The following is a 23586-nucleotide window of genomic DNA, read 5'->3' as shown; positions in this document are numbered from 1 at the left end:
AATTGTCCAAAAACTCTTCTCAATGTTATGCTCTCTTTTAAGTTAATGGCAGGTAACATTACCCTAGTTAAATGGAGTCCACAAAATCGAACTCAAACAAAAATGTAACCACGTCGTTAATGTCTTCTTAAACTCGTCGCCCAATGTCTCGAAGGAGAAAATTAGGGTCTATTTAGTTGTGTAGAATATATTTTGTTTTTAATTTTTATCTTTATTTTCATATCTCTATTTTTATAAAAAAATTAATACGCATTCATTTTTATTAAACGTGAAATCAATTTTAAATTTTAAAAAAACTAAACAATATGTTCAAAATCGTGTAGAGGAAAAAATGCACAGATCGACAGCAAGTGGGTGAGATTAATTAATTGTGAAGGCGGCCCGATAAAAAGAGAAGTTATTGCCGTTGTCATACTGGCAGAGAGAGGGACGATTGTACTGATCAAAGGATGAGGATGGTAAGAGGAAACGAAGAGGGGCCCGATGGTGCTCACGGGATGAGTACGACTAGAGAAAAAGCCGAATGTGCTTGCTATTGCAGTGACAAAGGACGACAAGGAAGAGGAGAGGAAGGTCTGGTGATTGGTGGGTTGGCGTGAATAAAATGATTTGCTGGGTAATTTCTTACAATAGTATTATTAGTCATTCGAAATCGAAGAAAATGATTCTAAGAAGTCAAAAAGTATCCAGAGAGGGGAGAGAGAAGGAGAATTGTTCCCCGCTCGCCATCTTCGACTGATCCAGTCTGTCAGCCAGTCAGTAGTAGTCATAAAGGTCGCTGCTGCTGCCGCCGCCGGTGGTGGTGGTTGGAAGGGCGAAAACATTGGCCGAAACCATCCGGCGGGACAGGAGGAGGCGGCGGCGTTTTGGATATTGGATTACAAGTTAAGAGGCTCTGAACAACGGCGGCTTCCAAGAGCACCCAAGGGCAAGACATAATCTCTCTCTCTCTCTCTCTTCTTCTGTTATTATGTCTAGATGGAAATACGACGTCTTCTTGAGCTTCAGAGGCGAAGACGCGCGCAGCGGCATCTTCGACCATCTGTATGCGGCTCTGCATCAGAAGGGCATTGTCACCTTCAAGGATGATCTGAATCTAAAGAGAGGAGAACCAATTTCTCCAGCGCTCCTGAAGGCCATCGAAGACTCCAGGTCTGCGATCATCATTTTCTCCAAAGGCTATGCTTCTTCCACCTGGTGCTTGGAGGAACTCGTTAAGATCCTCGAATGTAAGGAAACAAGGGGGCTCACCGTTTTGCCACTGTTCTATAAAGTAGATCCCTCGGACGTACGGAAACAAAGAGGGACTGTTGCCGAAGCATTCGCTGAACACGAGCAAGTTTTCAGGGAAAAGAAGGAGAAGTTGCAGAGCTGGAGGAATGCTCTAACAGAAGCATCCAACATTTCTGGGTGGGATTCACTGAAACATGGGTTCGTACCGTAGCTACGTTCTTAGAAATCAAACAACTTTGATTTGATCGGTTCTTGATAACCTGTTAAAGATATGACTTAGGCTAGATTAGATATGATTTATATTAGATTGGATTGTTTTGGATTCGATATCTTCCTTATACTCCTTGTAGCAATTAGTTTAGGTATCCAAGAATTCATTCAATTTAATACAGTGATTTATTATTTTAAATCTCGTATTTCTTCTAAAATAACTCTTTAGCAAGTGAGGTTGTTTCAAGTAACTTAGTTGCTGTTGAGGTCTTGAAGGCTTGGCTTCAATTCCTTAGCAAAGGAGGACTATGTCCTGTTTTAGCAGGTTGTTCTTTCCTAGAATAGTATAATTGCCGGTAGTTCTTTCCTAATTCCTAGTCTTTCAATATTCATTCTAATGTATTCCTTGTGCTCAATTATCTCATTTTAATTTGGAAAAGGGAAAGAAAGAACAACAAAAACAAGATAAAATTGAACCAAAACAATTGGATATCTAGGTATATATTTGCCCAATTAATGTGTTTCACAAACGCCTGCAATGCCTCTTGTGTAATTTTGATAAAAAGCTAATCATATATTTTTTGGTTACTGCTATTGTTAAGCTTACTTTGCCCTCTCAAAAGCATCCCATGCACATGCACTTGATAGGGACATAGATGAAGAGGTATGCGGCTATATTCTTGTTTTGGGTTATCAAAATCATCATGAGTTTATTGTTTTATCTGATGAGTGATAGGCCACCTGTGTACCGGACCTACCAAAGACCAGCAAGCATGAAGGGGAGAATAGGGAATTAGCACATGCAGGTTGTTACAACCAGCATGTGCGCATGGGGGTAGTTTTGTAATCCATAGGTTGAGGGAATAATCTGCATGTGCAAGGGAATTCAGTTAGAGAGGGGCAGAGGAGCAGTATAAAGAGCTGAGAAGAAGAGGGAGAGGGTAGCTAGTTTTTGATAGAAGAATTGGGAGAGTAAGGGCCTCTCGAATGCCCTGGTTTGTTCTTGTTTTCTGCTGAAAAGTATTGGAAACTATTGATATTTGATTGTTGTTTGGATTTGCTATTTGGTATCCTATCAATGAGCAGGCCTGAAGCAAAGCTTGTTCAAGACATTGTAAATAATATTCAATGTGGACTGGGAGATGATGATTCAAGCATTCTTGAAGATTTTGTTGGATTGGGTCCTCGTGTGGCAGAAGTGAAATCGCTGTTGGGAATCGGATTGGATGATCCACGTATAATAGGGATATGTGGAATGGGTGGCATAGGAAAGACTACTATTGCCAAGGCTGTCTATGACCAAATTCATTCTCAGTTTGATGCTAGCAGCTACCTTGCAAATGTCAGAGAATATTCTAAGAAAGATGGACTGGAGTCATTGCAACAATTGCTTCTTTCTGATATCCTCTTAGATAGTGCTACTAAAATAAGAAACCTTTATCATGGGATAAGTATGATAAAGAACAAGGTACAACATAAGAGTGTTCTTTTAGTCCTCGATGATGTGGACCGTTCAAATCAACTGGAAGCACTTGTTGGAAAGCTGGATTGGTATGGTTCAGGAAGTAGAATTATAATAACAACCAGAAACTCTCATTTACTTACCATATATCAAGCAAGTCATGTTTATAACGTCAAGGCACTAGATTACAGGGAGGCTTTTGAGCTATTTTGTTGTAAAGCATTCAAGAAAAGACAACCAACACCGGGTTTTGAGCATCTCATAGCGAGTGTACTTGATTATGCTAATGGAGTTCCATTAGCTCTTGGTGTTTTGGGTTCTTTTCTCATTGGCAGAAAGGCAAATGAATGGCAGAGCACAGTCGATAGATTAAGACAACAGCCTAATGCAGAAATTCAGGAAGTGCTCAAATTAAGCTATGATGGACTGGGAAATACAGAGAAGGAAATTTTTCTTGACATTGCATGCTTCTTTAAAGGGGAGAGTGAAGACTACATAGTTGATATATTGGATGCTTGTGGTTTCTGCCCTCACATTGGAATAAGCATTCTTGTTGAGAAGTCACTTATGACTAGAAGGGGCGATACGATAGATATGCATGATCTAATACAAGACATGGGGTGCCATATTGTTGATGAAGAATCCCCAAAAGAGCCAGGTAGAAGAAGTAGGCTGTGCCGCAATAAAGAAATCTACCGTACACTCGCAAATAAAACAGTAAGTGCTCTGTTGGAATGTATTAAGTTGTTAATCACCATGTATCTTTATCTTTTGTGTTATTATTTTTACTCTCTACATTCCTTGTCACATGTGGCCAAACTTCACTATGTAATTCATCAAGTGCATTTAATTAATAAAATATTGGATTGGCTATGAGATTTGAAATTGGGTTCTTTTCTTGCTTTAATATCATGTTGAATTGTTAACCATTATTTTATCAAAAAGCCTGAACTTGTAGAAAGAATGGTATATCATTATTATCATTTTTACTCATAACAGAATAAAACAGAACAGAACCCTTTGGATAGGATTCACTGCATTTGACAAGCAACATCCATTTTCAATTTCTTACCCTCTCTTTGTTTGTTGGAGGATAGTTGTCCTTAAATTTCTGAAAATCTTTCCATATAATTCAATTTCTTATTTCTCTTGTTTATTAGGGGACAGAAGCAGTGGAGGCCATTATTTTGGATTCTCGTGGAACTAAAGAGATATATTTGAGTCCTGATACATTTTCAAAGATGAGCAAATTGCGACTACTCAGGCTTAGGAATGTTCAACTTCCTAATGGTCTCAACTACCTCTCCAATGAGTTAAGCCTTCTTGATTGGCATGGATACCCTTCAAAATGCATGCCATCAAATTTTCAACCAAACAAGCTTATCCAACTAAAAATGTCCTATAGCCGCCTCCGGCAACCTTGGAAGGGAACAATGGTGTGAGTTAAATATATTTTCTGCATGCTGTTTTCTTAAACTATATGTCATTACGTCATTGAAATCTTATTTATCCTAATAAACTGTCTTTCTTATCAATGACAGTGCCTAGACAAGTTGAAATACATTGACCTTAGTTATTCGCTAAGCATAACCAAGATCTCAGATTTCACTCAGGTAGCAAATCTTAAGGAACTGATTCTTAGAGGTTGTATGAACTTGTTTGAGATCGACCCATCCATTGGAGTCCTCAAAAGGCTTACTTTCTTAGATTTGAAGGACTGCAAGTATCTTAAGGTTCTTCCTACGGGCACCTGGATTGAATCCCTTGAAAGCCTTGTTCTTTCTGGTTGTTCAAAACTCAAAAATATTTCTGAAGTCCTAGTGTGTGCAAAATGCTTAATTAATCTAAAGTTGGATGGGACTTGTGTAAAGGATCTGCCAGTTGAACATCTCAGCAATCTTGAAATGATTAGTCTGCGGGATTGTACAAAACTTACAAGTCTTCCAAGTGGCATTTGTGAGTTGAAATGTCTCACAAGGTTGATACTTTCTGGCTGCTCAAACCTTAACAAGTTGCCTGAGAACCTGGGAAAATTGGAAAGCTTGGAGGAGCTTCTTGTTGATAAAACTGCTATTAAAGAACCACCATTATCGATTATACACTTGAAGAACCTTGAACTTTTGTCATTTAGTGGATGCAAGGGAGGAGTAACGTCTACACTAAGGAATTCACTGTTTTCATCATTTCTTATTCGAAAAGAATGTCAAGGTTCCATATGTTTGCTGCTACCTCCTCTATCAGGTTTATGCTCATTAACAGAACTAGATCTAAATGAGTGCAACCTTTCAGAAGCATTTCTCCCAAACGACCTAGGCTCCTTATCCTCATTGGAATTTTTATGCCTTAATGGTAACAATTTTACTAGTTTGCCAGCTAGCATCGGTGGTCTTCTCAGACTTTTCTCCCTTGAATTGAAGGATTGCAAGAATCTTAAGACATTGCCTGACCTCCCATCAAGTATCAGGTTGATTAATGCAAGTGGATGCATATCATTAGAAAGATTTCAAAATCCGACTAGTATGCCTGAAAATCTTGTGGAGTTCAATTTAAGTAATTGCCTTACACTAGCAAAGAATCAGCCCAGCCTTCCCCTTGAACTTCTTCGAAATCAACTCAAGGTCTCTCTCTCTCTCTCTCTCTCTCTCTCATGTCCTTTTGGGTGGTGCAGGGTTCTGCTACTTCAAGTAAGGAAGACATCTACTTCAGTGTTGTTGTTCCTGGAAGAAAGCTTCCAAAGTGGGTCAACCATCAAAATAGTAAGGGACATTATACCTGAATCCAGCTGATGCCAGATTGGTATTTGAAGCTCAAGGGTTTTGTTGTATATGCTCTTTTTGCAGCAAAGGCTCCAAATTATGCCAGTTGCTTTCTGGAATGTTATGGGATGTCCAGTGATGATGCAGTCTATGGCACATGCAGGCGCATTAACGTCTTTCAGGGGCAAATATGCTTCAATTCAGATCACTTGTTTTTGCAATACATACCACTATCATTTGTTTCTCGAGAACAATGAAGTGGTGACTCAGTTGAAAACTTGGACTCATTTCATTGTTTATTTTACGAGTAGTAAGCCTGAGATGTTTGCACCAGTAAAATGTGATGCTTATCTATTATATGAGAATGGCACAGAATGGATGGATAAAAGAAGTATCCTACAAACTGACCGTGAGCTATATGATGTCTCAACTGAAGTGATACGAGATTCATTTAAGTTGCTCTCTCAAGTAGTTGAAGATCCTGATTGTTACATGGTGTGTGTGGGAAAAAAGACTAGGACAAGTGAGACAAAGATGGAACAATAATCCAATAAGGGAGGTGAACTAAGTTGTATAAAATTTATGGTTTTTGAATAGTTTTGAAACCTTCTTTTTGGTTTTAAAACAGCTTGCTAAAAAGATTTGGACTAAAAGCAACTCCGTCAGTCTGCAAAGCTCAGATTGGAATTGAGTGAGATCCACTTGTGAAGGAGATTGAAGGGTTCTGGACAGAACATATCAGTATGCAGAAGAATCTGAAAGGAATTCTCAAAATATTAGGCAGGTCAGTTGGAATCCCCCCCGCACTCGCATCTCAGCCTCATTTCTGGCTAAATCACTTCCTGCAAAAGTTTTTTATGTATGTCAAGGAGAAATCCCAGTTAATGTGGATTTTATGTGCCTATGCACTTAAAAATTAATATATGAATTATGAATTTCTGCAGATTTGCGAGGTGCCAAGGGTGATCCAATTTTCACTTTACTTGACTTCATGTTCCTCAATTATGCATGTCAGATGCATGGTTCAATTTCCGAAAAACATAGGTGATGCCCTTACTTACAATTTTTCTGTTACGAATTCCAAGAAATACTAATTAAAATCTCAAGTTCCTAATTATCAGGTTAGATTTTCTAGTTCTGGGTCCAATTCATCTGAGTTGTACTTAAATACAATTCATTTCGGCCTCTAAACCAGAGATTAAGCTTTTGTAAGCATTTGGTGGGCCTACTGACTTGTCTCTTCTGGAATACCAGGATGTTACATAGCACGATCTTGATGCTGCAAATGCACAGCCTCAAGGTGGACAGGATATCTACTGTCCTTAATGAATCAGATGACGAAACACAGAAAAATAGAAATTACTGACAAATTACAACAGGAGATAAACAAAGTACCTTTTATTTTTTTTTATATTCCTTGAATTTCTCCTCGTATCCTGCAATAAGCGATGAATCTAAAATTTATGCCTACAGGATAATGTATACCTGAATGTCTTTTTTTCTTGTTTCCTTTCGTTCTCTTTTTTGAAATAGAACCTGAAAGTTTTGTTGATTACAGGTTGTTAATGGTTGTTACGTTGAGGAGGGCCTCGACCTGAATAATTTCAGCTGGAATGAAAGCTTCTGTCCTTATAATTACCAGTCGATCTAACAAGTAGACAGAAACTTATGGTCCAGCTGAAATGATTCAGGTTGAGGCCTGTTTTGATATAAATTATGTTTTATTGTATCCACAACCTATTTTGATACACAAGAATTATCCAAGGCCTTCCCTCTTGATTGTTTTGCAGCCATGATGCTTGCCAGATTTTAGCAATTTGTGGATGAAGAAAGTCTGGTTTTACCTTGGAGAGAGTGGAAAGCAAGCATCTTTAAGGCATGCTTTATTATGTTTTGAGGTTTTTGTGGTTGGTCTTGTTCTCTACATTCAAGGACTCAGATTTTACCTAACCGTACTGTTGTCTCAGGCATGCAGTTCAGCTTTTATCACCTGCAAGTGGTGTGGCTAAAACGAATGGTAGAGAGAATGAATAATATTTGCAATGTGTTTATTATCTACACTTGTAGGTGGTTATGATGAATAATACATAGGGAACTAAGGGAAGCATCTCCTTGAGTCTTTCTTTGATTTCTACATCTTTCAGGCAGAGAGATCTTCAGGAAGTGAATGCTCGTCATCTGGTTCCAAAGTCTCGGCAAGACTTACTCCAAGAGCAGCAGGACAGATACATATCGTGATTCCTCCTGTCTAAAACTCTTATCTGCATGCTTGATTTCAAACAGTAATCGCTTATCCGATGAGAATGTCACTAAAACGGGGATTGGCCTTTGATTCAATTTGGAGCTTCCGATTAGGTATGTTCACAAAGGAGAATTAGGTCTGAGCACAGGCATGCTTTCCTGGTACTTTCCCATGACCTTTGCTAAGCGAGGATCCTGGTGTATCAGGGACTGTCTGTCTTGTTTTTCTGGGCATCAACAGACACGGTGGAGTTTTGATTGTCCACGAAGGATAATTAGGTGATCCCAGTTTGGCTTTTCAAGTTTATCCTGGAATTATTTCTCCCCAAGTTACGTTTACTATTCAGAAGCTTTCTTGGGCGTGGTAATTTGGAGAATCAAATGTAACATTTGTCAGCTCGAATGTGGTAGCCATCTCGTAAATTGTGCGTTGTTGTCTGCAACTTCTCCAGTTCTGGATTAATTTATCCCATTCTTTCTGCTACCTTTAGAAGTTTTGCTTGTTCATTATAGTTGTTGGGACATGGGCTTGTTTTGTTATCTTTCTCACAATTCCAAGGGCATCCGGTACTGGTACCGGCAGGCATATTCGTAGGGATCAATTTTATCCACTTTTTTTTTTAATTTTTAAATAAATTTTATATTATTTTAATTTTGAATAGAGTATCTTAACATTACTCGTTAGAACTTGCATTTCGTTTTCCATATTCAAATAATAAAATATTTCCATAGGAATCAAACTTCAAATTTTTGAATGTTCGGTTGCTCTCAGGGCCAGCCTAACTTCATGGAAGCTATCTTTTTGTAACAACAAAAAGATCTCTCATCATTATGCGTAAATATAGAGTTTTCATCCTTTTTTAAAAGACCCGTGAACAAGCATCAAATCGCATTTTCTGCTCTAAAGTGATGAATTAAATATTGAAACTAACAATAATTAACCCAAAAGAATTTGTCTACTTCTGATTATCTAACCCTTCTCGCCAAGGGTTGAACTCTCTCGAAATATTAAAAGAGACCGGGCTTAATAATTTCTCCTCCGATAACCAGAGTAAGAATCATCAGAAGATGATTTTTTGGTTAAGAAATGAGGCCAAAACGTACTAAAAATGAAAAACCAAACGAGGAAACAAGGAATGTGAGCAATAAGGACATAGGTATCAGATGTTGCAGGGTGAGTTCTTTGTGGAACAATCATTCGAAATCGAAGAAAAGGATTCAAGAGGTCAAACATCACACGTAATAAGAAAATCAAGCTACGCCAATTTAGCCAAGCAATGAACCAATCACAGTCGAACACCCTAATTCAAAGTATGAATATCATCATCGTTAACTCATATCTCAAGTATTAAATGCTTAAAGAATCACCCAGAATTTATTGTCTCTAAAGAATCTAACCAATCGTAGTCGTCGAGCTTTGAACTTTAATTAAACAATATTGCTGTAGATCATAGGATCCCCGTATTATATGTAGCTTGACATGTACGTATATATCTAGAGAAGTACTCTCCTCGCGGCCTCCCCGAACTGTGCTCGCCGGATGTTCTGCTGCCGTTTCTTATACACCACCACTCCGAAGCCTACTAGACACGCGCCGGCTATGAGGCCAACGACAATTCCAGCCTTCTGTCCACCTTTCATTCCACTGGAGGATTCATTACCTTTAGACTCCGCGGTCACATCACCCTTCTCCACATTGACGTCGCTTGGTGCGGAAGGCGCCGGAGACGGCGAGTCCTTCGACGGAGAAGAGGCCGGCAATGGCGTGCCAGAAGAGCCAGGAGCCAGATCCGATGGTGGAGGCGCTGGAGGAGAACTGAATCCCTGAGAAGGCGAAGGACTAGCAGGTGATCCGGCTTCAGGCGGCGGAGATAGCGAGTCGCCGCCGATTTCAGGGGCCGGACTCGGAGCTGTCTGAGGTGGATCTGCTGATACAGCGAGTTCCACTGAGAGAATCGCCAAGAGAACAATCAGTAACACTCCGTAGGGTCTCGCCATAGCCGAAGTCTTCTTTGCTCTTCTCGATCTGCGAAACAAATCAAACAATGCTCTGAAAAACTCAGATCCAAAAATAACAAAGCTTAAATACAACAGTTAAAGTCAATGCAGTGCGGAACAGAGAAGCAAGAGTTGAAAATCGAAGAAGGAGTCAGATCTGAGGAAGTGAAACTGTGAAAGGCGGTTGACTAGTCCAGAAAAGAGAGAACCTCGGGAGGAGCGAGCAGAGACCGAGCCTAGATTAGATTTCCGGTTGGAATGAGGGGTTGTTAGGAATGCGGCGGCGCGTGGTACTCGATCGGAGGCGCGTGCATTTGATCGGCGTCACTAGACTCCAAAGCACAGAGGAAAGAGAGAGATTGTTGAAGCGAGAATGATGGGATTTTGAGAGAGGTGGAAGAAGGTTCGCGATATTGAAGTGAAACGACAAAACTGGATTTTCATTTTCCTTTTTTGAATTTTAAAATCAATCGTTGAGAGAAAGAAGCTTGACATGGAGTGGAACGTGAACCGACAATGAAGATCAGAACGAAAGTTCTGAGGTGAAAGCGAAAGCGAAAGCGAAAGCGTAACATATTACGCGGGACGACCATTCTTTTTACTCATGCCTTTTCGTATTTTGAAGTTGTTAGATAATTTTTTAAATTTACATTTAAAAGAGATTGGAACTTTTTGAATAAAAGTCAAGTTTAATTGTAGACAAAGAGTATAAATTAAATATTAAAAAAAAATCAACTTAAACTTTATTAGAGTTGTATATGTCTCCTCTATATTTGTGGGGTACGATAAAAACATAATTATTGAGTTTATATAAATATGTATCCAAATTATTAAATACCTGAAGTCGTTAACCTTTTTGTGCCAAACTCAAATGTAATGAGATTATCACATTATTATTAGGGGTGTGTATTGAGATTGAACCATAATCTCTGGATTTATCATGTGTGATTGTATGCGTGTGCGTATGCAATTTAATCCTCTAAGTTCCTAACAAATGATATCACAGCTCCCCCCATGCTAACACAGGAAAAAAGTTGTAGTAGTCCCTTAACAATTTGTTTACGCAATGAACTATAATTTATTCAAACTCAGGTAGTTGCCTCGATTTTTTCACTTGGAAGCTTCTAAAAGCGGGAAATTCAGGCGGATCAGTAGTAATTTTCGAAAATAATCCCACGTCATTTCTACATCCCAGACTTAAAAAAGGAGTTAAAAAAGAGAGAGACGGGATTATTTATCCCACCGGATATGCTGAGCTGAACAGGATCAGGATTTGGATTTGGATTTGGATCTGGATCTGTTTCCAGACACTGCTCTCAGTTTCAGTTAAGCTAACAGAAAGTGGATGGATATAAAGAACATTTATTACATAACTCAAAAGCAAGACTTGGAGGGCTACTAACAAAATCCTTGACAATTCAAATAAAATTAGCCTAGCTTTTCTAGTTGGGGTGGGGGGGCTTTGGTTTGATGCTTCTTCTAAATCTAATTCCTATTGTTCAACCTGAGTAGGATAGAGCTAATACACACATGCGTACATAGGACTGGTGCAACTCTCACAATTCATCCTTGGTGTCACTGCTGCTGCTCTCTTTGGCCTCGGTGCTCTCGGGCTTTGGAGCGGGAACTGATTTTTGGAGCTTGAAAGGGATAGACACATGCTGCTTCAGGAATTTGTAAAGTGCAACCACGGTCCGATCTGCATCCACCGTAATCTGCAAGCGATCCCGAAACACAAGAAGATAAGATTTGTCATTCAATCTAATCCATTCTTGAAAAGCAAAATGCCGAGAGAGGGAGAACGCAATTAGATTATAACACCACTTACTGGTTCTGAACTCTTCTTCCCTGCTGGGAAAAATAGTAGCGTGGGGAACCCCTCGGACTGCAAAAGGAAAAAGAATAGTTTTCACAACTCTTCATCTCTATTTATAGCTTGAAATTGGCTCTTCCAAAGGCATAGAAAAGAGCGGCAAAGTCTTTTAGCAGAAGTGACAAACTGAGTACTGTTTTCAAACCCAAGAAAAGGTCGATTCTGATGGTACCTTGGCTTTATGGTGTTCATTTGTTGTACCATCCATTTTGGCTATAATGAGAGATTCAATGCCACGTAAATGTTTGGCAAGTTTATTGTAGATGGGTTCCAGAGCTTGGCAATGTCCACACCATGGTGCATAAATCTGAACCAAAAGTTTTCCATCTGCGATATTAGAATACGCCACACAAAAAGAAACTTGAAGTAGTGCGATATTAAGAAGCTTTACTAGAATAGCTTGAATCATACCTCAAGGAGAACATCTTTTGATTCGTCTAAAACAATTTCATCAAAGTTATTTCCAACCACTATTTTCACATCCCCATCATTCTGCTCAACAGCATATGAAAGAAGTTACTCCAGGAATCAGACAACAATTTAATCAGCCAGAAGCCAAAAATCAATAACTCACAGGCTCTGGAATTGGATCTGATTTATAAAAAGGTTTCAGCTTGTCTTCCAGGAAATCTTCCCCAAAAGTCTGAGGATGATAGAAGGAGACATTTATCACAAAAGTGTCAGTAACAATGATACCTTTAGCAAAGGATATAAAGATAAAAGAGACATCCATGTTAAAGCCATTGATAATACGCCTAATAGTATTAATAGATAGACAAAACAGGAACCAGACCAATGACACAAGAGTTTAACCTTAATTTTATCTAAATTGTCCACCCCATCAAGCACGTATTTCCTAGAATCATCAGTTCCTGAATATCCAATAACCTGAAAAAAAAATGGTTAGTAAGCTAATATAAATCCAACAACATATCAAGTTACATTTCGTAGAAAAGACACCAAAAAACACATCAAATTTGGTAAAGGCTGTCAAATGGAGTTACTTTTGGAGAATTCCCAGTGATACCAAAAAATTCTGCAACCGGCCTGCCAACATCTTCGTCATCCATTTCCACATATACAAAGAGAAGCTGCAATTAACCAGGAAATTGATGTAAAAATATAATATTACCAACAAGTTTATATATAGTTATTCAGTTCCTTGGGTATGGCACATATACGGCATCAACAGAAAAAAAAAAAAAAAAAGAGTCAATGTCTGCCATGGCCAGCAAATTTGCCAAGACAAGCCAAATAATTGACTTGGAAAATGGAAGGATAAATAGCGCTGAATATAGATCCTTCGGAAAGGTAACCTCCAATTAATCCAAAATATATGGATGCATTATCAGCAGTTGACATGTCTAATCACTGATTAAAGGAGAAAAGACCTATTCTTGATTCAGAAACATTGTCGTTAAAACTTAATTACCAACATATGAACCACCAAGTTCCATGGACTTTGATATTTCTGGTGGGAAGCACCATAAGAGAAACCATAACTGCTCCATCCACTTATCTTGTTTGTTTTCTTTTTCTTGCTTAGTCCTGAAAAATCTAAATCTACAGCCCTCACAAAAGCATCAAGCCATAATCATTCTGCTATTTTCAGTATATACTGGCTTATATGAATTCCCTCAAGCATGTTGCGGAACATGTCATTGTGGAGTTAAAAAGAAACTCAGATGGGATCTATCAGCAAAATAACATTCCCCCTTGACTCTGCATCTAGGTGAATCATTGTAAATCTCCAGGAATGGTCTCAACAAAATGCTAGTTCTTTTGTTTCAGCTCCAGAATCCTCATGTGATTCCACTATAATAGACATTGCAAATATATACTATCTGAACTTTTTCCTTGCCTTTGATAAGGTTTTCCAGGAAACATATAGAAGTTTATGAAGAATAGGTTAAAAACTACTACTAATGTAAATTCTATTGTCTCGTTCACAGAAAGTAGAAGCATTGATATCTTCATGCATCCCGGCATGCATTATCGTATAAACATTTGTAATAACTTATCAACTAACTGTATAACTTGGTACTCAAGACATCCCAAATACATCTATCTCAAACCAGCCTGAATCACTCAAACAACTTAGAAGCTAAAATGGTCACAACAACAAAGAGGATTGGGTAGCATGTTAAGTGACGAATTGACCTTTTGTGGGACATAAAAGCATCAGAAGCAGAAGCTTTACTGAAGCTTAATTCAATCAGATTTGGAGAAAGACATGAAGTTACACACTAAGGCCCCAATCAAATTTGAGGCACCAATGACACCTAAACCCCAAAACCGCATGAGCATTGTTAACTACATTGCAATTTAGGGTTGTCTGAAAATTGTTGCACATCCATTTCACTTAGATTCTCCAAAGATGTTAAAATTGCACGTTGAAAGCAAGTTGCAAAATTAAGATTTAATATGTTTATTCCTTTTTTCTTTTCTACAAATAAGAGCATGTCCCACTAATCAGAAAGTTACCTTTCCCTTAAAAAATTTTGCAGCTTCTTGAAATGTTGGAACAACCTTCTCAGAATCATTTGAAACAGCAAAGAGCAATAGCTGTCATTTGAAGTTCAGTTACATCAAAACTGTTAGCAAGAACTTGCAACATACCCTGGATTAAAAAATATCAGACCAATAAGAAGAACATATACATATTCTATAGAACCTGTTTTTTAATAGGACTTTCAAAAATTGCAGGGGCACTTTCTCTTGAAAAAGTGATCACCAGCGGAAGCTTGTTGGCAGATACAAACTCAGCTATTGCAGACTTTACAAATTGACCATCTGCAAAATTAGTGACGGACAGGGATATGTGAAGTTGTTTCTTGACAATTGTATCCAATAAACGAAAAAGAGGATGCATACCAAAATGGCTCAATTTCTCAACCTCCCTCTTTAGCAAGACCAAAGCAGGGCGTATAGCATTAGGGTCCATGTGGAAAAGTTTTGCCACATCAGCATTTATAGTTTGGTAGAAGCTGACACCATCCTCAAGCTTGGAAGCAGCAGCAAGCTCCTTGCTCTCAGGGCCCTATTATTATTCATGGAAGACTATTGAGTATCATATATAGATAACAGAGAAACTAATTAGTTGAGCAAAAATAAACAACCTTCACCAATTCATTGAATCCTAGAATCAAAGCTCTCTTTCCAGATAAATTGAAAAATTGAAATAAAAGTGTCCTTACAGAAGATAAGGCAAAAGATGGAAATGACTGGCAAAATAGATGTCATGTAGCTGAACCCACATAGTGGGAAAAAGGCTTAGCATGTTGATGCTTAAATACAAGATTGATACTATTCCAGTTTCCAGTTCATTTCAAAGATAATAAGTTCCCATCATTATTTCTGTGTGAAACTTGTAATACAATCAAATAGACCCAAGTAAACCAATTTCAAGTCACCAAAATGCCAAAACAAGTGAAATTTGGTGTGGTTCCCTAGATGAAGAATTACTAATTGAAAGAAACTGAATGTGCTACCTAAACTTTTCTAAGTTTTGTATTGGACAAGAAGGAAATAAAAGCAATTGCTTTTCCCAAACAAAGGCCAAAAGTTACATTTACACCAAAACGTGCCCCTCTGGAATTGATAGGTGTTGTAGTGTCAGTCAATGACTGGCAATAAAACAGGCCGTTTTATTGCCTGAGATTCCACGATGGAAGAACTGATGATTCAACCCTATGTAATGAGTAATCAATATTCAATCAAGCAAAAATGTCATGTTATGCTATCTGACTAAAAAGTCTATTCTCCAGAATAATACAATTTTCAGACATTCGACGAGGGCAAAAGAAATGAAAGACCAATATGTGCGAATCAAACATCTTTGCAACTTTCCAGAACCACCATAAACACATCAGAGAAGCTTCAGGGTTTCATGTAAAAGGAAAGAAATATGTTAAGACATTGAGCTGTTTACACCAGCTACCTCCTCCCTCAGGGGCTACAATGAAAGGAAATTATGCAAATATATATACGACAACAGTAGTTAATAACTTTAAATATGCCTAATTGAGAAGTGCTGAAGGAGTAATTACCACCAAAGATTCCAGAAAAGCCAAAACAACTTTATTTTCAGAAGTCAATACACGCTCAGCATCATCTGCAGTGGTTATGTTGTACACACCAGGTCCTATTTTCTTTTTTATCCAAGTTACAATTGCTTCTCTGCACGATGAATATATAAAAATCAGCCTCCAAACAGATGCTGTACAAAAAACAATAACAATAGAATCAACAACAACAATAGAACTTCCCTCCCTCTCACAAACACACACACACACACACACACTTCCCTCAGTTCCTTAATATCCTGAAATTTACTAATGTTTTTAGTCAGTTAATAACTCTCAATTGAGGGGAACAAGATCTATACTAATTTGCAACTATCCCAGTTTCTAGGGCAAACAAAATGCTCAACTCTGTATAAATAAATAATCATCAAGTATAATGCAGCAGAACACTGACGCATTAGTCTTCAGTTTTTCCCAGACCAACTCAAGAAAATAAAGTAAATCATGCCTATGAAATGCTATGCTCATCTACCAATTTTACTGTTGAGCACAAGTTAACATATTGAGCACAAGAAATGAAAGTTTCAGTTCGTTTTAGCCTTAAAAAATGGCAAGAATCACTGTTTCAAGAACCATTCATGTTTTTGCTTTTCCTTTCTTGCAGTTTGTTGATGATTCGTTCTGATCTGTCCAACGTAGAGACGTTCCTGACACTCCAAAGCTCAACTTTTTTATCCCCACCAAATTAGGGGAGAATGGATGGAAATTGTTATTTGTGTATTAAGAAGAACATTAAACTTTAACAATTTTATAAAAGGTGAAAATTTGTCCTTAACAAAACTCTATCTTTTCAACATGAAAGTATTAATTGTCATTTTTTATATAATATTCCTTCATTCCATCCATTTCCACTACCCTCTCAAACATAGAGAAGATATTTTACATTTATTTCCATCCTTACTCCCCCAAACAAAAAGAAAATATTTTACATTCCATTCCGTTACTATTTCTCTCCCGTGCATAACTTAAATGTAATGTTTACTTACCAAAAGAGTGAAACTTTCTACCATCACAATTTAGAAAACTTCAGTTTCCAGGAAAGCAAGCATATCGTTCAAAATTTTGGTTTTGCCACAAGGAAATGAAATTGCTTCTACATATTCATCTTCTTAATGGGTAATGAAGGGGAAAAAAAAAAAAGTACTCTTTTTAAGTTCTTTGAAAAAGTAGCGCTTTCTTCTAGTCTTCCCATCAGCAAACATACAAACTGTCCTATCCCTTTTCATCTCCCTTTATTTTCAATCTTTAAATTTAAACATAGCATTTAAGTTCTTGGAATTCAAAATCCTATAATTCAATGTGCCCAGAAGACTTACTTCGTCCTTTGACCATTGTAGGGCTTGTGCTCACCGTCGATGAAGAAATACACAGTAGGGAAGCCCTGTACCTCGTATTCCTCCGCTAAGGCATTCTCCTCCGTCGCATCCACCTTCGCCAGCGGCACTCCCTCGGTCTTCAGCTCCGTCGCGGCCGCGGCGTACTCCGGCGCCAAAGCCTGGCAGTGGCCGCACCACGGCGCGTAGAACTCGACCATCACATACCGATTGTCCTCAACGAAGCCACTGAAGTTGCGGTCCGTCAAAACGACGACGTCCTTGTCGTCGATCTCCGGCTGCGAGTACTCCTCGTGGTCCTCGATCCCCGACGGGACTTCGAAGTCGTCGTAGCTCGCGAAGTCGTTGTCGTCATCGTCGACCTCTTCATCCAAAAACTGTGAATCTGAAGCGTAAGGGTGCTTCGGCGACGCCTCTTGTGCGGCGGCTTCTTCGGCTTCGAGGAAGCTGAGGTCCTCGTCGAAGTCGTCGGTGCTGGAGATCACTGGAGATAGTGCTGATAACAAGATCAGAGCTGAAATTGAGAGGACGACAACGAGCCGATTCGTCATTTCTGGGACGAGTTCGCAGCGATCCGAGTGAAGTACGGAGTAGATCGGGACTTGCTGGTAGAAAGAAAGAATTGGGGGGCTTTTCGTTTTATATGGAGGTGGGAGTGGGATGGATTGGGAAATACAAATAAAAAAGACCCCCGGACTTAGAATTTCAGTGGGCCACCCCCCGCACTGCACAGTCGCCAGTCGCATCGCAGCAGTATTAATAGATAGAGGCCGATTACCCTCTGTTATTACGTAATAACTAAGAGATAAGAAGGTATTTTTGGGACTATGATTCTTACGTAATTTTTTGTTATTTGTGTTCTTAATTTTAATAAAATAAATAAATTTTTATATATATAAAAGTATGATAATATTGAAAAAGGAAATTTTCTCCTCAAACTTGTATTAATGATTTATAATTAATATTTATTATATTAATAATTTATATTTTATAATTTACATTAATAATTTAAATCTTTCAATTGTTTTGAAATAATTAGTAATAAAATTTTTCTCAAAAAACTTGTATTAGAGATTTGCATTTAGTACTTATTGCATTAATAATTTATATTTTGTAATTTACATTAATAATTTAAATTTTTTAATTGTTTTAAAATAATATATATTGATTATTATAAAATTAATAATAAATTTTAAATACACAAATTTTTCAATGCTAATCATTAGTTTTCTAATACATTATTATGTGACTATTAAATATTTAATTAATCTGTCAATCAATCAAAAATAAATATTATTTATGAGGAATATGAATAGACATTTAAACTATTAATTAAATCACAGAAAATTGTTCATTTATATAAAATTATATATTTATATAATATAATATAAATATTATATATTATATATAATCTTTATATCTTTATATATATAAAAGTATGATAGTCTTGAAAAAATAAATTTCCTCCCAAAACTTGCATTAATGATTTACAATTAATACTTATTGCATTAATAATTTGTATTTTGTAATTTAAATTAATAATTTAAATCTTTTAATTGCTTTGAAATAATAAGTAGTAATAAAATTTTTCTCAAAAACTTGCATCAATGATTTGCATTTAGCACTTATTGCATTAATAATTTAAATCTTTTAATTGTTTTGAAACAATATGTACTAATTATTGTAAAATTAATAATAAATTTTAAATATATGAATTTTTCAATGCTAATCATGGGTTTTCCAATACATTATTATGTGAATATTAAATATTTAATTAATCCGTCAATCAATCAAAAATAAATACTATTTATGATGAATATGAATAGACACTTAAATTATTAATTAAGTCACAAAAAATTGTTCATTTATTTAATATAATATAAATATTATATATTATATATAATCTTTATATCTTTATATATATAAAAGTATGATAGTCTTGAAAAAAGAAATTTCTCCCCAAAACTTGTATTAATGATTTACAATGAATACTTATTGCATTAATACTTTGTATTTTGTAATTTACATTAATAATTTAAATTTTTTAATTGCTTTAAAATAATAAGTAGTAATAAAATTTTCTCCAAAAACTTGCATCAATGATTTCCATTTAGTACTTATTGCATTAATAATTTATATTTTGTAATTTACATTAATAATTTAAATCTTTCAATTGTTTTGAAATAATATATACTAATTATTGTAAAATTAATAATAGATTTTAAATACACGACTTTTTCAATGCTAATTATAGGTTTTTCAATATATTATTATGTAAATATTAAATATTTAATTAATCCGTCAATCAATCAAAAATAAATACTATTTATGAGTAATATTAATATACACTTAAACTATTAATTAAGTTACAGAAAATTGTTCATTTATATAAAATTCTATCTTTATATAATATAATATAAATATTATATATTATATATAATATATAGTAGAATAATATGCAAATATTTATTCCCTCCAAAAATCTACCAAACTATTTTTTACATCTAAAATTTGTATTAAACTTGCATGAATTTTTTAATGTTATTAATTAATCAAAAATAAATATTTTCTGTTAGATCTTCTCATCAATTAATCCATCAATTAATCAAAAATAAAAACTATTTATGAGAAATATGAATAGACAATTAAAGTATTAACTAAATCGCAGAAAATTATCTACTAAATAAAATCTTATATATTATATTAAAATATAATAGTTTGCAAATTTTTGTTCCCTTAAAAAATCTGCCAAACTGTTTTTTGCCTATAAAATTTGTATTAAATTTGTATGAGTTTTATGAGAAATATTAATAGATAACTTAAACTATTAATTAAGTCATAGAAAATTGTTCATTTATTTACAATATTATCTTTATATATTTATTCTATTTATATTTATATAATATTAAAATATAATAGTCAAACAAAATATTTTGCCAAGTGTCAATCAATGGTGAATTTTTTCCCACAAACACTTGCATTAAATTAAATGTAGTAATTAATTAATTATTAATTACTTTAATAATTATATTATAGTCTTGAAAATGTGATATCTTAACAAATTCATAAAAAATTATTTAAGGTTTTCAAATGTTAGGATTTTTCAATACTAATTAATATTTAAGATATCACATTTTTAAGACTATGTAAGAAATCAAAATTCATATTTTAAAAATTTTGTTATTATTGAAAAAACTAAATCTTACACATATTTAAGAGTTTTAATTTATATTTATAATTATAATATAATAAATAAAAATAACTAATGTCTTTGAGTCGATATATTATAGATTTTATAATATTTATTTATAAATAAATATAATATAATAAATAAAGAATTATAAGTATTTTGTCAAATGACCTATTTAATGTGTTAATTATTCTTTAACACATTAAATGATAGTATATTGAATTAAAAGTGTTCTCCATTAATATATTGAATAGCGAATAATTAATTAAACTTAAATTTTAATAAATAATTAAAGATTAAACGTAAATTATAATTATTAATTATATTAAAATTATATAAAATAATAAATTTATTTTTTTATTTTTAAATTAAACTGTCCCGTGTATCACACGGGTTGATCACTAGTTATAAATAAAAACTTTATTTAATTACGTAAAATAAAAAATCGAACTCATAATCTATTAGTAAAAAAATCAACTTATCATAATCTAACCACTTAACGTGTATTTTGAGAACAAAAATAAGATATTCTTTTTAAGTATTTAGTGTTTACATTCTATTTTATAAAATTCAATGAATAAAAATTGTTGAATCTTGAGCGTAACGATTAAAACAATTTAGTGCAAATAATTTTTTGACGAGAAATTTTATTCACAGTCTTTAAAATTACTATTTACAGTCCACACTCCTACCAAATCCCTCAATAATTTTAAATACCTATTTTATCCCTACAGCCCACAACCCATTTTCTCTCCCGACTACCCCTGATCGCTGACTGCCGCCTCGTGTCTCTTTTTCTCTCATGCACCATATACACACACAAATATATACATATATATATAGACGTCATTGTTGGGATGACTATGGCACCTGACCCACACACACTCTCTCTTTATGCAATGGCCACGAGGTGGGTCGACAATAGCGGCCAACCCACACACACTTTCTCGCTCTCTCTGTGTTCCCCGAATACACACATATACACACAAACACACACGCTTATATATTTATATATATACATACATACACACACACACAAAAACCTATAGTCACGGCCATGGAACCCAGCGTTCCCTAACTGCCAACAGTTGGGGAACTATTGAGTTTCGGCAGTAAGGGTACGAATTTTTTATTATTATTTTAATCAAAAAAATTTATTATAATAAATAAAAAATTAAAAAAATAATACAAATAAATAAATTACTTTTAAATATCTATATTTTAAGTAATTATAAATTAACTAATTTTATATAGGTGTGTTTGTGTGTGTATATAATTAGGTGTGTATATAAAATAACTAATTTTATATAGGTGTGTATATAAATTAACTAATTATATATATATAGGTGTGTTTGTGTGTGTGTATAATTAATACTAATTTTAAATTTTCTTAAGTATTAACTAATTCAAAACCATGATTTAAAATTTAAAATTAGTTAATTTATAATTAAATGCAAGTATTTAAAAAATATTTATTTGTATTTTTTTAATTTTTAATTTTATTTATTATTTATTATAATAAAAAATTAATTAAAATAACTTTTAAAAAAACACGTTCCCCGACATGCTGGGTTCCATGATTGCGGCTACCATGCTCGCGGTCATGCGTGTGTGCGAATATATATATATATATATATTTGTGTGTATTTAAGAAATAAAGAGAAAATGTGTGTGGGTCGGTCATCATTGTTGACCCACCTTGTCGTCATCGCAGAGAGAATGTGTAGGTCGATCGTCATGGCCAACCCAACAATGGCATATATATATATATGTATGTGTATATACGTACATGGTATAGAAGATAAAGAGAGACGCGAGGTGGCGGGTGATAATTAGGGTGGCCAGAGGAGAGAGTGACTTGTGGGGTAAATTATGTATTTTAAAATTTTTAAATAATTTGATGGGGTATGGCCGTGAAAAACAATTCTACGCGGGTAGAATTTTCCTTTTTTGACGTTGCTAAAAATGAAAATGATCAGAATAGCCCTCTGTGACTGATCCCAATTTTCTGCAGCCATTCTCGTGGATTTCCCCCCGCCCCACCCCACCCCACCCCACCCCACCCCACCCCCATCAATCCAAGTCAAGGTTGATAGACACATTGTCGGTTGAATACAGGTAGGATTATTATTATTTTTCAATTTTTACCAGCTCTTCTCAGTTGCCACGGCAAAGGCTGATGATTAAATCCAAACTCAGGCGACCTAACACATTTAATTATTGGACATTGGGTGGTAATAATCTCTAGTCTTCTAAATTTTTAACATTGCCACCAAATAAGAAATTTACATTTTAATTCAACCCAAATTAAGCTTAAAATAAAACAAATTACGCTTAATGTTCTTTATAAATATACCCTCCATAGCACTAAAATGTTTTTAGAAATTGTTGCGGTTTATCTTCTTCTTTTTGTTTAAATACCTTTTCTGTTAATTTAAAAATGTTTGTGGATAAGGTGATTGAGAAACAAAATTAAAGACATATTTAAACTACAAAGATTTAAGTGTTCAGGCAAAATAAAAAATAAAAAAATAAGAATATTTAGAGAAATTTAAATTACAAAGAGTTTTCTTATAAATGACGAAAAACACAAAGAGTTTAAGTTTAATTTATCCTTTAAAATATTATTCTATAATACACTCACTAGATATGATTATGGAGTTGGCTTATTCTCATTCATAATGTAGAAAGCAATAGAAAACTCTTTTTTTTTTTGCTTGAAGTGTACTAAAAATGGATTAAAATGAAAAAAAAAAATCATAATAAAGGATAGTTAATTCATCTGAATGGAAAAATAGGATTTTATTAAGTTGAGGAAATATGTATAAAATTATTAAACTTAATATTGAAGCATCTGTAAAATTATTAAAGTTAATGTTGTTGATGTATAAAAATAGTGTTTTCTTCTATTATTATTTTATTTAGTTTTCTAATTTAAAAGAGATCAGAAAATAATAAAATGCTAAGGAAGAATGATGGAAGAGTGTTTTATTTATTTATTTAAGTATTTAATTTTCATTTTATTTTTATATGATAATAATTTGTATTTTTTGTCCTTTATTCCTCTTTCTCCTAAACACATAATAATTTATTAATTTTTGAGAAATAAAACAAATAATTGTGTTGTTACCAAAATATAACAATCTATTTTTAATTGAGGAGAGACGCAAGAGTCTTGGGAGTCGTGCCTTCACTGATGAGAAT

At 34.8% G+C, this 23586-nt stretch overlaps 3 protein-coding genes across 13 annotated transcripts; 1 reads left to right on the top strand and 2 right to left on the bottom strand.

Moving 5' to 3' along the window:
* The first annotated feature begins 427 nt into the window (after nucleotides 1–427).
* LOC127796729 (disease resistance protein RUN1-like) lies at nucleotides 428–8506 on the top strand. 11 transcript variants are annotated; one of them, XR_008022070.1, is made up of 8 exons: nucleotides 428–1431; nucleotides 2530–3622; nucleotides 4066–4341; nucleotides 4447–5661; nucleotides 5746–6445; nucleotides 6606–6705; nucleotides 7220–7352; nucleotides 7452–8506. XR_008022070.1 is itself a non-coding variant. In XM_052329073.1 (6 exons), the coding sequence occupies exons 1-6, from the start codon at nucleotides 971–973 to the stop codon at nucleotides 5916–5918; spliced, it is 3168 nt and encodes a 1055-aa protein (XP_052185033.1). In that variant the 5' UTR covers nucleotides 428–970; the 3' UTR covers nucleotides 5919–6053. The 11 variants fall into 11 exon arrangements, 1 of the variants encoding a protein (XP_052185033.1); XR_008022069.1 differs by lacking the exon at nucleotides 7220–7352; XR_008022068.1 differs by having other exon boundaries at nucleotides 7220–8506.
* A 691-nt stretch (nucleotides 8507–9197) lies between these two features.
* LOC127796732 (vegetative cell wall protein gp1-like) lies at nucleotides 9198–10406 on the bottom strand. Its single transcript, XM_052329075.1, has 2 exons — nucleotides 10110–10406; nucleotides 9198–9928 (listed from the first exon to the last, which is right to left on the bottom strand). Exon 2 carries the CDS (start codon nucleotides 9898–9900, stop codon nucleotides 9397–9399), a length of 504 nt encoding a protein of 167 aa, XP_052185035.1. The 5' UTR covers nucleotides 9901–9928; nucleotides 10110–10406; the 3' UTR covers nucleotides 9198–9396.
* Nucleotides 10407–11152: 746 nt separating this feature from the next.
* LOC127796730 (protein disulfide isomerase-like 1-4) lies at nucleotides 11153–17843 on the bottom strand. Its single transcript, XM_052329074.1, has 12 exons — nucleotides 17175–17843; nucleotides 15823–15952; nucleotides 14648–14813; nucleotides 14448–14566; nucleotides 14258–14338; nucleotides 12778–12864; nucleotides 12587–12661; nucleotides 12348–12416; nucleotides 12185–12265; nucleotides 11946–12080; nucleotides 11729–11785; nucleotides 11153–11615 (listed from the first exon to the last, which is right to left on the bottom strand). The coding sequence occupies exons 1-12, from the start codon at nucleotides 17741–17743 to the stop codon at nucleotides 11457–11459; spliced, it is 1728 nt and encodes a 575-aa protein (XP_052185034.1). The 5' UTR covers nucleotides 17744–17843; the 3' UTR covers nucleotides 11153–11456.
* Nucleotides 17844–23586: the final 5743 nt, after the last annotated feature.

This window comes from Diospyros lotus, chromosome 3 (genome assembly GCF_014633365.1).
Source record: "Diospyros lotus cultivar Yz01 chromosome 3, ASM1463336v1, whole genome shotgun sequence".
Lineage (NCBI taxonomy): Eukaryota > Viridiplantae > Streptophyta > Magnoliopsida > Ericales > Ebenaceae > Diospyros > Diospyros lotus.
This window is presented reverse-complemented; position numbering and strand designations above follow the sequence as displayed.